Source organism: Quercus suber, unplaced genomic scaffold (assembly GCF_002906115.3).
Source record: "Quercus suber isolate HL8 unplaced genomic scaffold, Cork oak 2.0 scaffold_72, whole genome shotgun sequence".
Classification (NCBI taxonomy): domain Eukaryota; kingdom Viridiplantae; phylum Streptophyta; class Magnoliopsida; order Fagales; family Fagaceae; genus Quercus; species Quercus suber.
The window spans coordinates 795,113-809,493 of NW_027069537.1; the positions used below are offsets into that span (position 1 = coordinate 795,113).

The 14,381-nt window shown below is 39.5% G+C and overlaps 1 protein-coding gene across 1 annotated transcript; it reads right to left on the bottom strand.

Moving 5' to 3' along the window:
* Positions 1-11,156: 11,156 nt before the first annotated feature.
* LOC112008473 (uncharacterized) lies at positions 11,157-12,488 on the bottom strand. Its single transcript, XM_024040801.1, has 2 exons — positions 12,238-12,488; positions 11,157-12,126 (listed from the first exon to the last, which is right to left on the bottom strand). The coding sequence occupies exons 1-2, from the start codon at positions 12,486-12,488 to the stop codon at positions 11,157-11,159; spliced, it is 1,221 nt and encodes a 406-aa protein (XP_023896569.1).
* Positions 12,489-14,381: the final 1,893 nt, after the last annotated feature.

The window sequence follows — 14,381 nt, forward strand, 5'->3', positions numbered from 1 at the left end:
CTAACATTAATGCCTCACATGCCCACATTAATGATCACTCACTCACTAACTCACAAACACCGCCTCCCACATATTTCTGTCTATCAATTTCTTCTCTCTTTTTCTCAACTGGTTTTGCACCACCAAAGAATCACTTTTTGGTTTAGTAAGTCTTGACACTCCATTAATGGTTGAAGATGTGGATAAAGATAATTTATTTTCTTTCAGAGATTTTAGAGTGTGTTGTGGATAAATCTCTCAACTTCTTATCTTATGAGGATTTAGGGTTCCCTCTTGGATTTTATTATATGTGCAGCACTCAACTTCCTATAACTATTTAGGGTTGTCTAAAACTCTTCCTTTCAAGGGAAAAACCATGTGAGAATGACCACACATTATGGTGTGATCACTCTCACACCAACACTTTTAGGATGATTAAAAAAAAAAAAAAACAGATTTATAGAAATATGTTATTGGCGAAGCAATATTCCCCAAAAAAAAAAAAGAAAAAAGAAAAAAAAGAATGAAGATTTTAAATCTAAAGTACAAGGCTAAGAGAAGAACAATAGTAAAATCGTCACTTGGATGGCTAAGCCCATTTGGTTAGAGATTTCTAGTATTGTTGTTTAAAATGATGTGAAAACTGTGATTTAAAAAGTGTTGTGAAAACACATGATTACAGTATTCATAAAGAAAAAATGTGTTTGATACCATGTTTCAAATAATATATTTCAATGTGTGAAAAAATATAATTGTGTGTTTGGTACGTGTATGTCTTTTCTAATAAAATAAAAGCTGACAAGTGGGCTCCATTGTTGGAATTGAAGAAGGAAGCCTTATGTGTTGTCTAATCAAGTGGGCCCCATGTCTTCAAAATATATACAAATATGTCATTGAGTAACTTTATTTGAAATCTGAAAAGTAGTAAGAGAATTTTTTCAAATTAAGTGTTTAAACACCCTAAAATGAGCAATGTAAATCAAACACTCTTAAAAAATACACTATTACCAAATGCGTTTTCACATACTAAACAGGCATGCAACTTGGAAAAAGTGAAATTGCAGAAGTCTAGGATTTTCCTGAGGACTATATCTATAGAGTCTTTATGTTTGATAGGTTTTGAATTTAGGCGTCAAGACTCAGAAGTGAGAGGTGATAAATTCTAGTTTGACTTCATGACTATTGTCTTTCACTTATATAAACATTGTCTTTTGCCATTTGAAACAATTAGAGGGTATTTGGTTTATGGGTCTTCATCACCCAATTTTCAAGTTTCATCACTCATTTTCCAAATTTTATGGGCCCCACACCAACATTGTTTGTTTGGATATGTTTCTTAACTTAATTTTCATAACTCAATACTCAATAAAATGAGTTTGAGTGATGGAAACTAAAAACAAATTTTTGATATTTTCAGTTTTTTAGAATTAAGTTTCAGTGGCATTTTTGCAAAATTAAGAAAATAATGGGACCAACCAATATGACTTGTCCCATCACATAAGGTCTCTCTTCAAAATCAATTTGGCATTCTCACTCCAGCCAGTTCTGCTTTCTATCTCTTCTCCTTCTTCATATTTTTTCTTTTACCCGGAGTTCCCTCTTCTCACTGAACCTTCATTGCTCCTTCACAAGCCATCACCACCACACCAGTCGTCACCACCAGAGCCACCGTGAGATCAGTTCAAGCTCAGCCCAGATCGGGCCTTCATTCTCTCTCTCTCTCACTTTCCTCCCTTTGCCAGATCAGTTTCTATCTCAGTCATTTTTTTCTCTCTCTCATCCTTTTTGAAGATTAGTTTATCTCTGTGTCTAATTTCATGATTTGGATCTCTGATCTAAGGATTCTAAGTTTGGGTTTGCTATGTTTGTGGTTGGATTTTCTATGCATTTGCGTGTTGGTGGGTTTGGATTTTCAATTATGGTTGTTGAGGCATGGGCAATGGTGGAGGTTGCCTATGCATTTGTTTGGATTTTTTGTGGGAGGTTGTGGTTATGGATGAAGGCTGTTGGTGGGTTTGTATTTTTGTTTGTGGTTGTGGGTTTCCCATGCATTATTCTTTTGGATTTTTTTGTGTAGTTGTTGGTAGTGTTGATGGTAGTGGAATCTGGAATTGCCATTGGTGGTGACGACGAAACAAGGTTTGGGTGTGGGTCTAAGGTTCTTCATGTAGAGTCACGTGGGTAAGGAACGAAGACAGTTGAAAAAGATTGATTAATGGGCTCCATCATTTTGGCAAAAAAGTGGACTTAAAATTTGAGATATGTGACTGGGCTTTGTTACCAAACAAAAATTTTGGAGTTTTTGAGTGATAGTGGGATTTGAGTTATGAGTTATGGGTTTTGAGTTTGAGTTATGAGTTATGAGTACTGATTTATGAAAATTGAGTCATGTCTAAATAAAATGGGCCCTTAGTGCTTGATGTGAGATTAAGGTCGGGCTATAGCTCAAGGATGGGTTTAGACATTAATTCAGCCCCACCCCACCCTGCACATTGTTGATAAGGGCTATAATTGTAAATTTTTTAAATCCTAAATTCTTAGTATTTAAACAAACAAATCAATACTAGTTTATTTAAATGCATGCATATTAAGATTTTTATTTTTGTTGTGATATTGACTTATGAAACAGTTGGATAATATTATTCAGTTCTTGCTAAATATTATTTTGATTTGATATGATAAATTTAGTTGTAATTGCAAATATATTTATATTAAAGAAACATATTTTATTTTTTCAAAATATTGTAATATTTGTGGAGCAAATTAACACGAAGTAGAATATTACAAGACGGGGATGAGATAAGGAAGTTTTCCCCATCATACAAGGTGGGACATTGATGTGGCAAATCAAAACCATGCAAGGTGGGGGTGAAGATCTCATCCTTCAGCCCCACCCCACCCCTTTGCTATGTCTAGGTATAACTCTAAGTTATATTACAATACTATTTTTTTTTTATTGGATGTAAATTTTAACAAAAACATTAATTGTTCGATAAAATTCCTTCTTATATTGTACATGCTTGTAGAAAGATCTGAGATCAGTTACTATGTCATGGATCACGTGTTTAAATTTCAAGTTTTTGTATTTAAAATTATGCAAAAAATTGGGTTCCTAAATGGAATAGGAAATGGAATCCAATTGACACAAAACTTGGCGTGCATTTTAAGAACATAAAAACCATATAATCTAAGGTGAACATTTTGAAATATTAATCCAATAAAAAGTTATTAAGTAGTGTAATATTATATTATTTAGAGTTATATAAGATGTAACTTGAACCCAACAAATTTTAAAAATATATTATTAATTGTCTATATGTTTCCTTTCATGTAAGGGAAGGTTCTTAGTTATGACTAATAGAAAACTCTAGGGAAATNTTAAATGGAGGGCCATGCCCCCCAAAAAAAAAAGCATAAGGTGGCTCTACCCTTGTGACCCTCGTAAATACTTGCCTTATTCAGGAGTCCCTAGACATCTATTTGAACTAAAACTAATATTTTGGCCCAACAACATCATTTAGTTTTTTATTTTTATTTTTTAAGATAGATTTTGAATATAAATCCATTAATCAACCATAAGAAATTTTCCAATAGAAATATAAATAAAGAAAATTGATACATCGACAACATATATATAGACACACACACCATGTCATGGTGAGATATTTTTAATTGTTTTTGGTGGTGGGATTGAAATATTCCCTAATAATAAATCTTCTACTCCAATGCTAAGAGACTTGTAGCTCATTTGGTTGGTACCTCATGCCGCTTCACCCCTCCCCAATTATTGAATTATTAAAAAAATAATTCTACCCCAAATGTTATTCTCCACTCTCTGCTCTACAAATTAAATAGATGACAAGTCTTTTTTTCCCCCTTGAACTATCAAGAAAACCTAACATTAATGCCTCACATGCCCACATTAATGATCACTCACTCACTAACTCACAAACACCGCCTCCCACATATTTCTGTCTATCAATTTCTTCTCTCTTTTTCTCAACTGGTTTTGCACCACCAAAGAATCACTTTTTGGTTTAGTAAGTCTTGACACTCCATTAATGGTTGAAGATGTGGATAAAGATAATTTATTTTCTTTCAGAGATTTTAGAGTGTGTTGTGGATAAATCTCTCAACTTCTTATCTTATGAGGATTTAGGGTTCCCTCTTGGATTTTATTATATGTGCAGCACTCAACTCACTCTCTCCCCCCCCCCCCAATTCCGTAATCGTCATGAGTTTGGACGATATTCGGAATGTGATTGGACACGACGATTCAGTTTTCCGCAATTTCCAAAGCCAATCATCCCGATTTAAATGCGTAGCGACTGCCTCTTCGGGAAATGGGCACGTGTTGGCTCTTGGTTGGAGGTGTGTGAGATTTTTCATCGTTTTTGGCGCGCTTTAATTTTGGGTTTCCTTTTTAGAGAAAACCGTTCCCCTACCTTCCTCCTATTTTGCCTGCCTCTCGAAGTGCCAAGTGATTAATCTTCAGAAATCCTGGTAAGGTTTCTTTGCTTTTGCTTTAATGGTTGGTTTTGAGTATCTTAATCAAGAGTGCCCTTCGGTCTCTTTTTTCTTTGCCAAGTTGGGAGTTTTTCTTGAGTATTCTTCCGGTCGATGTCCTCTATTGGGTCTGTTTGTGTCTCGTGACTCTGCTATTAGGCCTGTTTTATTTACGCTCTATCCTTTAATCCACCAGTCTTTAGTTAGGTATCACTTAGAGATGGATCCAATCGAGTATAGGGCAGACGATGTTAGGTCGAGCAAACTGGAAACTGGGTTGTCTTCCAATGTTGAGTCTTTGAATCAAGTGATTGATACAACAGTTTCTAGGCTACCCTCATCTTTTCCTTCTCGTCCCTTACATGCCCTTTTTGAGTCTTGTTGCTTGAAGGTGAGTCATTCTAAGGGTTTTAGGAAGAGGTTTCAGTTTCCCAAAAGCACTTCTGTCAGGTTGCCTCGTCTGGGTGAGAAAGCTTGCAACTTTGCTCACGGGGAGGTTTGTTTTTATGAGGCTTAGTTTTTGTGTGGCCTTCAATTCCCAGTTCACCCTTTCATTTTGCACCTTTTGAACGCCCTTCAAATTGCCCCTAGTTAGCTTGTCCCCAATGCTTGGAGGACGGTAATAAGCCGTATGGTCATCTAGGTATCTGCCTGTGATGGAGAAATGATTACAGTAAATGAATTTTTGTTTTTGTACCGTTTGAAGCCGTCTACCTATTATGGGTATTTTGAGCTTCTACCCTAGGAGGAAATTCAGAGTAGTGAGGGATTTTCCTTCATCCTTCCGTGATTGGAAATCACGGTACTTTTTCATCTCTGGATCAGGTTGGGAAACCTTATCCGACGATTTATGGGGGGGAAGTCCCAAAGATTGCTCCGAAAATGGGAGGTTCCAGTGCTTGGTGCGTATTCTTGTGATCTCTTTCTGCTCTTTTCCACACCTTGAATGCTTATTTGACGTTGTTAATGTTTTGGTTTGCAGATCTTGATCGTTCAGATCTCGAAGACCAATATCGTCATCGAGTTTGAGCTACTCTTGATTATGTCCGTGAAATAGAGGATTTTGACGATCTACTTGATCCTCATCACTTATATGATTGCTGCTTAGCTCCTGAGCCGTCAAAATACGTTTTAGAAAAAATTCATCAAGAAGAGAAAAGTAAGTTCGTCTGTCAACTACTTTATTTCCTCTGACTTCGTCTGTTATTTGACCGGGAGTGTCTTTTTTCTATATCGTCTTTCTCTTTTTACAGAAATGGCAACTTGATACAATAAATACAAACATGCTCGGATTAAGAACTTAAAAAGCGAACCTCTAGCCAACTTGACTTCAGGCTCAAAGAAGAGGAAATTAGGTGATGAGAAGGCTGAAGCTTCTTTTCTAAATCCTTCCGTTCATGTTACTTCTCCCTCGCCAACTCCATCTTTGGAAGTGACCGCTGTCACTCCCCCGGTGACTCGTGCTAGGGGTAAGAGCAAAATTGGGATGAATGTATGGGACGATCCCGCCACAGCCTTAGGCCGTGTGCACAATGTCATCACAAGTGACGAACTGAAGAGTTTTTCATCCGTTCCTTCACACGAGCTCGTCAGTCGACATATCCACAAGCTAGTGCGGGTATGTCACCTCGATTTCCTTGCCTTACTTATTTGCTATGGAATGTGTACGATCTTCTTTTCCCTCTCTTTAGGTACTTGGAGAGTCTTTACGTATCACGATAGATTATTTGAGTGTGGAGGAGAAGATTGTGATGGCCTCATCAAAAGCAGAGTCCGTTGAGGCTAAATGTTCTCAGCTGAAGAAAGACCCGATCGCTGTGATGAATGGACAGAACGAAGCTAATCAGAGAGTAAAGGAGCTCACTGAATCCTTGTGTGTGGAGAAAGCTCTCGTCATTAAAAAAGACGAGGAGATCCAAGCTGCCTTGTTGAAGACTGATGAGGAAAGGGAGAATGTTATTCAAAAATTCAAGCAATCAGAAGAATTTTCAGACCTCCAATTCTTGCAATACTTCAAGGGGTTTGAACTTTTACATCGCTGGACCATGAAGCATCATAGCTCGGCTGTGGATTTTGGAAGACAAAGCGAAGGAATTGGAGGAAGCTGAATCTGGGGTGCCGGAGAAGGATAAAGCAGCTGAAGATAGGGAGGAAGACGGAGTGGTTAGAGATAAGGTTGCTGACAAACCTCCAACCCTTCCTTTATAAGTCTCTGTTTTGAAAACAATATATTTTCCCCTTCTATGTTTGGGGGTTTCTTTTGTCAACAAACACTAGTTACCTCCTGTTTTGAGGTAGATATTTCTCTTTTTTGTAGTGACAGGTTTCCCCTTGGTTTTAGGGCCGTCTGTTAAACTGCTTATTACTCTATTTATGCTGTCATATGCTATTGCTTCTCTTGCTGAATCTTTTGTTCTTGCAATCTTTTTTGGGCATGGAGTTAGTAATTGCTTTGATTTCGTCGCATGAGGTGAATCTCACCCCTGTGGGATTTTTATGCCGTGGTTGTTCTTATGAACCTTATCCCGTGGTTTTCAAGATGATTTTTTACCTCGTTACGGGTTTTCAACCCTGCGACTTCAACTATAAATTTCCACAACTTAGGTCTGGATCTCATCATTATTACTGACGTGATTTCTATCCTTGTGTTTTAAACTTAGAGTTTTTACCACTTGGATTTCTAACCTCGTCACTAATTCTGACGGAGTTTTTTAACCTTGGGATCAAACTTAGAGTCTTCATCACTTAAGCTTGGATTTTAATCTCGTCATTTTTATTGACGGGATTCTTATCCTTCTGATTTAAACTTGTAGTTTTTATCACTTAAGTTTGGACTTCTAGATTGTCATTCTTATTGACAGAGATTTTTATCCTTGTGATTTAAACTTGTAGTTTTTATCACTTAAGTTTGGATTTTAATCTCGTCATTTTTATTGACGAAGTTTTTTATCCTTGTGATTTAAACTTGTAGTTTTTATCACTTAAGTTTGGACTTCAATCTCCTCATTATTATTGACGGAGATTTTTATCCTTGTGATCTAAACTTATAGATTTATCACTTAAGTTTGAATTTTAATCTTGTCATTTTTATTGACAGGATTCTTATCCTTGTGATTTAAACTTATAGTTTTTATCACTTAAGTTTGGGCTTCAACCTCGTCATTCTTATTGACGGAGATTTTTATCCTTGTGATTTAAACTGGTAGTTTTTATCACTTAAGTTTGGATTTTAATCTCGTCATTTTTATTGATGGAGATTTTTATCCTTGTGATTTAAACTTGTAGTTTTTATCACTTAAGTTTGGACTTCAATCTCGTCATTATTATTGACGGGGATTTTTATCCTTGTGATTTAAACTTTTAGTTTTTATCACTTAAGTTTGGACTTCAATCTCGTCATTATTATTGACGGAGATTTTTATCCTTGTGATTTAAGCTTGTTTCAACGAAAGTTGTTTGTCTTGGGGCATTTGTCATGAGATACAATGAAAGTAATTGTGAAAACATCTGGTCTGTCTTATTCGTCCTTGTTCATAAAGATGAGTTACAAGGACACAAATTTATGGGAACACAAAAGTGCTACATGTAAAGTACTGAATAATAAATCAATACTGAATAGAAAACAAAACAAGTGCATAATGAAAAATAGATTTCTTCGCTTATCTGTATGTAAATAAACGAGATGTCCCAAATCCCGGAACTTATTAAGGTTGAATTTTCGTTCTCCTTATTGATAATATTTCTTGAGATGCTCTGCATTCCATGGACGAGGTAAAGGCTTCCCCTTCTCGTCTTCTAAGTAGTAACTGCCCCTTCTTGAATAACGGACGACCTTGTATGGGCCTTCCCAGTTAGGGCCTAGTTTCCCGTCGTTTGGATCTTTGGAGGCTTGTGAAACCTTCCGCAGGACCATGTCTCCTGGGTTGAACCGTTTCAGCTTGACCCTCTGGTTGTAACACTTCATCATCCTTTCTTGATACAGCGTCATCCTTTGTGCAGATCGTCTCTGACTTCAAGTAGACAATCCAAGGCTAGCTTGAGACCTTCGTCGTTTCTCTGCTCATCATACCAAGCTTTTTGAATGCTTGATATTCCAATCTCCACGAGGATCACCGCTTCAGTTCCAAAAGTCATCCTGAAGGGAGTCTCGCCCGTCAGGGTCCTTGCCGTTGTTCTGTATGCCCATAAGACTGCTGGGAGCTCGTCAGGCCATGCCCCCTTTCCCACCTCAAGTCGGGTTTTGATCAGCTTGAGCAAGGTCCGATTTGTAACCTCTGTCTGAACATTGGCTTGTGGAAGACCAGGTGAGAAGTAATGGTTCTTTATCCCTAACTCTCTGCAGAAGTCTCTAAACTTTCTGTTGTCCAATTGTCATCCGTTGTCAAAGATGATAATGCAGGGGATTCCAAATCAGCAAACAATATTCTTCCATACGAAGTGCTGTACCTTTGCCTCTGTTATAACTGTAAGAGGTTCTGCTTCCACCCACTTTGTAAAATCATTAATGGCAACGACGAGAAATTTTACCTGTCTCTTACCACGAGGTAAGAGGCCCATTAAGTCGATTACCCACGTGGAGAATGGCCAAGGCGAAGTTATGCTGGTCAAATTCTCAGCTGGGACATGCTACACATTCCTAAACCGCTAGCATTTATCACACGTCTGGACAATTTGAGTTGCATCCTTCTGCATTGTTGGCCAGAAATATCCTGCAGGAACAACTTGGCTAACAAGTGACCGTGGCCCGAAATGACTCCCACACACTCCTTCGTGTATTTCCCTTAGGACATATTCAGCATCCCTTAGGCCCAGGCACTTCAAGTAGGGTTGGGAAAATCCCCTTTTGTATAGCTTGTCGTTTAAGATTGTAAATCTGGACGACTTGACCTTGACTTTACAGGCTTCGACTGGATCTGATGGAAGGCTTCCAGTCTTGATGTAAATGACTATGGGATCCATCCAGCTTTCTTCTGAATGTACACAACTTATTTCTGGGACTTGGAAGATATTGTACTTCCAGTAGCAAATCTGGGCGTGTCTTGCTAGTATCTGATGATGCCAGCCTAGCAACCACATCTACTTTAGAATTCTCTTCTCGAGGCACCTGGATAATCTTGACATCATCAAAATTAGAAATTAATTGATTAGCCAAGGCCTGTCCTCCTTAGCCTCGTATTCATTGTTTAGTTCTCCAGTCACTAGTTTTGAATCAGAGTTCAATGTCAGGCTCCTTACTCCAATAGCCCTTGCCACTCGCATGCCCGTCAAGACAGCTTCATATTTTGCTTCATTATTCGTCACAGGGAATTGGAGTCTCACCTCATACTTGACGACATCATTTTTTGGGGAGGAGAGAATCACACCTACTCCACCTATGCCCAATGCTGCTGATTTGTCCGTGTGTATTATCCAGTGTCCTGATTCTGGACCTTGCTCAACCGTAGTGAATTAGCAACGAAATCTACCAGTGCTTGGGCTTTGATTGCTATCCTAGGCCTGTAGTCAACATCGAACTGGCTCAGTTTTACTGCCCATTGAACCATTCTTCCTGCTGCGTCTGGTCTACCTATGGCCTTTCGCAGTGGCTGGTCTATCATTACCAGTATTGTGTGCGCTTAGAAGTAAGGATGGAGCTTCCTCGACGCAACGATCAAAGCAAAGGCTAGCTTCTCTATCTTGGGATATTTTGCTTCTGCCCCCTGGAAAGCCTGGTTGGTGTAGTAAACTGGCCTTTGAACTTGGACTTCTTCTCTGATAAGTGCCGAGCTCACTGCTGTTTCAGAGATGGCTAGGTACAAGAATAAATCTTCCCCCTCGACGGATGGGCTTAACAATGGTGGTTTTGACAAGTAGCTTTTGAGAGCTTGGAAAGCCGCTTCACACTCGTCTATCCAATGGAAAGCCTGCTTCAGAGTCTTGAAGAATGGGAGACATTTGTCTGTCGCTCTGGACATAAACCTATTCAAGGCTGCTATGCGTCCTGTCAACCTCTGAACTTCTTTCACACTCCTTGGTGACGTCATATCTAATATGGCTTTGACTTTTTTGGGGTTAGCCTCTATACCCCTCTGTGAGACCATAAAGCCCAAGAACTTGCCAGATGACACCCCAAATACACACTTGGCTGGATTCAACCTCATTTGGTATTTTCTTAATACATCAAAAGCTTCCTTGAGGTCGTCTAGATACTGCTCGGCTTTTCTACTCTTCACTAGCATGTCGTTGACATAAACTTCCATATTTCTCCCGATCTGCCTCGAGAACATCTGGTTCACTAACCTTTGGTATGTAGCTCCTGCGTTCTTTAGACCGAATGGCATGACCTTGTAACAATATAACCCCTGGCTAGTAACAAATGCAGTCTTCTCCTAGTCTTTTTCACTCATGCGGATCTTGTTATAGCCCAAGAATGCATCCATGAAAGTTAATAACTCATGGCCTGATGTTGAGTCCACCAGCTGATCAATCCTAGGGTTGGGAAAGCTGTCCTCAGGGCAAGCTCAGTTAAGATCTGTAATATCCATGCACATGCGCCATTTCCCGTTGGACTTTTTCACCATGACAACGTTGGCCAACCATTCTGGATAATATACCTCCATAATGAATCCAGCTGTTAAAAGCGTCTCTACTTCCTCCATAATTGCTTTATTCTGCTCTGGGGCAAAAACTCGTCATCTCTGCTGGACGGGCTTTTTGGCTGGGTCGACATTCAGCTTATGTTCTATGACCTCGTTTTCTATCTTAGGCATGTCTTCGTGGTTCCAAGCGAAGATATCTAGATTCTGCTTGAGCAACTCCACAATTTTGCTCTTCAGAGCAGTGCTAAGTCCTGTCCTCACCTTCGTCACTTTCTTCGTCTCCCTGTCTACCAGGTGCACTTCTTCTAGCTCTTGGGACGACTCTTTTGATTCCTCTTCCACTACCCACACGTGGTTTTCTTTTGAGGCCAGGACTGCTTGGTAACATTCCCTTACTAACAGTTGATCTCCACATATCTGACCTACCCCATTTGGAGTCGGAAACTTCACCTTCAAGCAGTAGGTCGACATTACTGCTTTGAGCCTGTTCAATGTGGGTTGTCCCAAGAAGACATTGTAGGATGACGGGCAATCAACGACCAAGAAGTCTGCTTGAATTGTCACCTGTGCTAAGTGTGTTCCAGCTGTAATGGATAGCGTGACGATTCCCCTTGGGTAAATTTTATCTCCACTGAAACTGACCAGGGGAGAATTAAAGGATCTGAGCCTCTTAGGATCCAATTTCAGCTGTTGATAGGTCGTCATATACATTATATCTGCCAAGCTTCCATTGTCCACTAGCACCCTCCTCGTGGCAAATCTTTCCACCTTCAAAGTGATGACAAGTGGATCATCATGGGGTTGATTTATTCCACTCGCATCCCTTTTAGAATATGTGATGTCATCATCATATGACCATCGATACTTCTGGGATGGGTGCTTCATATGAACACTATTGACCTGTCTACAGTATGTCTTCTTCAAAGACTTGTATGAGCCTCTTGATACTGGCCCTCCAACTATTGTCCGTATTTCTCCCACGACTTGCTTTGGATGATCTCGTTTGTCATCCTTTGCGTCGTCATGATTTTTATCTTCAGTCCTAAGCCGAGGCTGATGGTCCCTTTTTACGAACTTTTGAAGCTTTCCACGCTAAATCAATTCTTCTATTTGTTCTTTCAGATCGCGACATTCATCAGTGTAATGATCATGATCCTTATGAAAACGACAATACTTCTTTGGGTCACGTTTCCTTAAGGACGTGCTCAGTGGCTTAGGCCACTTCAACCCTGGCTCGTCCTTTATTTGCATTAGTATTTTGTTAGCGGGCATGACCAATGGTGTGAAATTCATCCTTTTCTTCAGGGCATCAGGACCGCTCTTGCCAGCCTTTATGTCTGAATATGAGTCCTTGCGATCCCTTTTCTTTCCATGAGACTTGCTGGTCTCGTCCTTCTTTCGTTTTCCCATTAAGCCTTTGGCCATAAAGGCGCCCTCCCCGTTCATATACTTCTGGGCTTTAAAGTGTCTTGCCCAACGAAAAGATAAGGTCAAGATTATTGAGCCCCGCCTGGAAGGTCGTTATGATGACCTGATCATCAGCTTCATCGATCTCCAATACGGCCTTGTTCAACCGCTTCACATAATCCCTCAAGCTCTCCCCTTATTGTTGTCTTACCGTCAATAAGTAAGAGGTTTGCCTTTTGTGCCGCTGTCCGCCGATAAAATGGCGAACAAAGGAGTCATTAAGTTGCTTGAAATTCTCAATGGAAGACGCTGGCAACTTGCTAAACCAAACTCTTGCGGCTCCTCTAAGGGTGGCTAGGAACGATCTACAAATAAACTCATCCAAGGTTTGTTGTGGATTCAAGATGGTTTTGAAGGCTCCTATATGGTCAAGAGGGTCCTTTGTACCATTGTAAAATTCTAGCTGTGGCAGACAGAATTTTGGAGGCAAGAGGCACTCCAAGACACTGGGCATGAAGGGCGAATCCGTCCGTTTCAGCATACCATCCAAGTTCATTACTGTTTTTCCCTTCATGGCATTTTTTACTTCATCGAGCTCTTTCCTTAGATTCTTCATCAAACTGCCATTGCCAGGTACAGATTGTCCAGTGTACTCCGTCACATCCTTTCCCTTGCTATTCGCAAGGCTATTGGCTTCTTCGTCATGCTTGCTTTGACTTCACCGATGAAGCGAAGTGTTGCTCCCCTCCGGACGGGCTCGTCGTTTCAGTTCTTCGTTTTGCTTCATTACTCCTGTACATTTGCTGTCAAAGCCTGGATTTGCTAAGCCATCACCACAGGATCTGGAGGTATTACTGCTGCGCCATCCATCTCTAGACCGGAACTTTATCAGAAGGAGCACGATGGTCGCTTCCCACAAACGGCTCCAAACTGATAAAGCCGAAAATGTGCCTCATCAAGAAGAAAGCAAAAAGGGTACCTTCGCTGGCGTGAGACCAGCTGGGAATACTCCGATGCTTAAGTCAAATTACACAATCCAAACTTAACTTGCTCATAGTTTACTATTTTCTGGTTTTTTTGTTCTCTTACCTTCTTCTTCACACCGGGCTCACTTTTTATACCCCTCCCTGGGTCGGTGCAGTTATGTTCGTTAAATGCTGAGTTAAGCGTTTCTCTCTTGACCGTTGCATTTAATGAATAATGATTGCCTCAATTACGGTGTAACGGACGACCGTTGTGCCGCTCCTGTTCTCGTAACTGCTCCTGATGTAATTAGGGAAGGCCAGCTATTCGGCGGGTGTTCAGTTGTGCTATTAATGCACGTATTCCTTACTAATTGTGACGACAGGGTCTTGCCCCTATGTTCGTCTTCTACAAGGATGCAGAATATATCGTCTTCCTTGTCAACGGTCAATCGCAGGTATCCGTCAATTATTATTAGTTTCTTGATGAATAGAAAAGTTATTAGAGTCTCCACTGACCACTATGAACATGTTGTTGATATTTCATTCATTAACTTTCTTTTTTGTTTCCATACTTTTCTTTTTCTTTTTTTTCTTTTTTCTTTTTTTAAATTTTGAAAAACACCATTATTTTTATTAATTTACTTTATTAATCACTGTGAGTGAATTAATTAACTCGTTAGTATTTTCAAAATATTACTTAATCAGATAATCCTGACCTACTAATTTTAACATCTTGGATAACACGTCTGTTGATCTAGTCATAAATTACAACTATATACACGTACTCTTACAGCTTAGTGATCCATTGACACGGATAGGTCATAGGTCATTGACAAGTTGCTTAATTCCAAAGACCAAGTCATAGCTTGAAAAAACTCGTTTTTTGATTTTTGATTTATTTTAACATTAACCTCTGCCCTCTAATGACTAAGAGTATAAGCTCCAT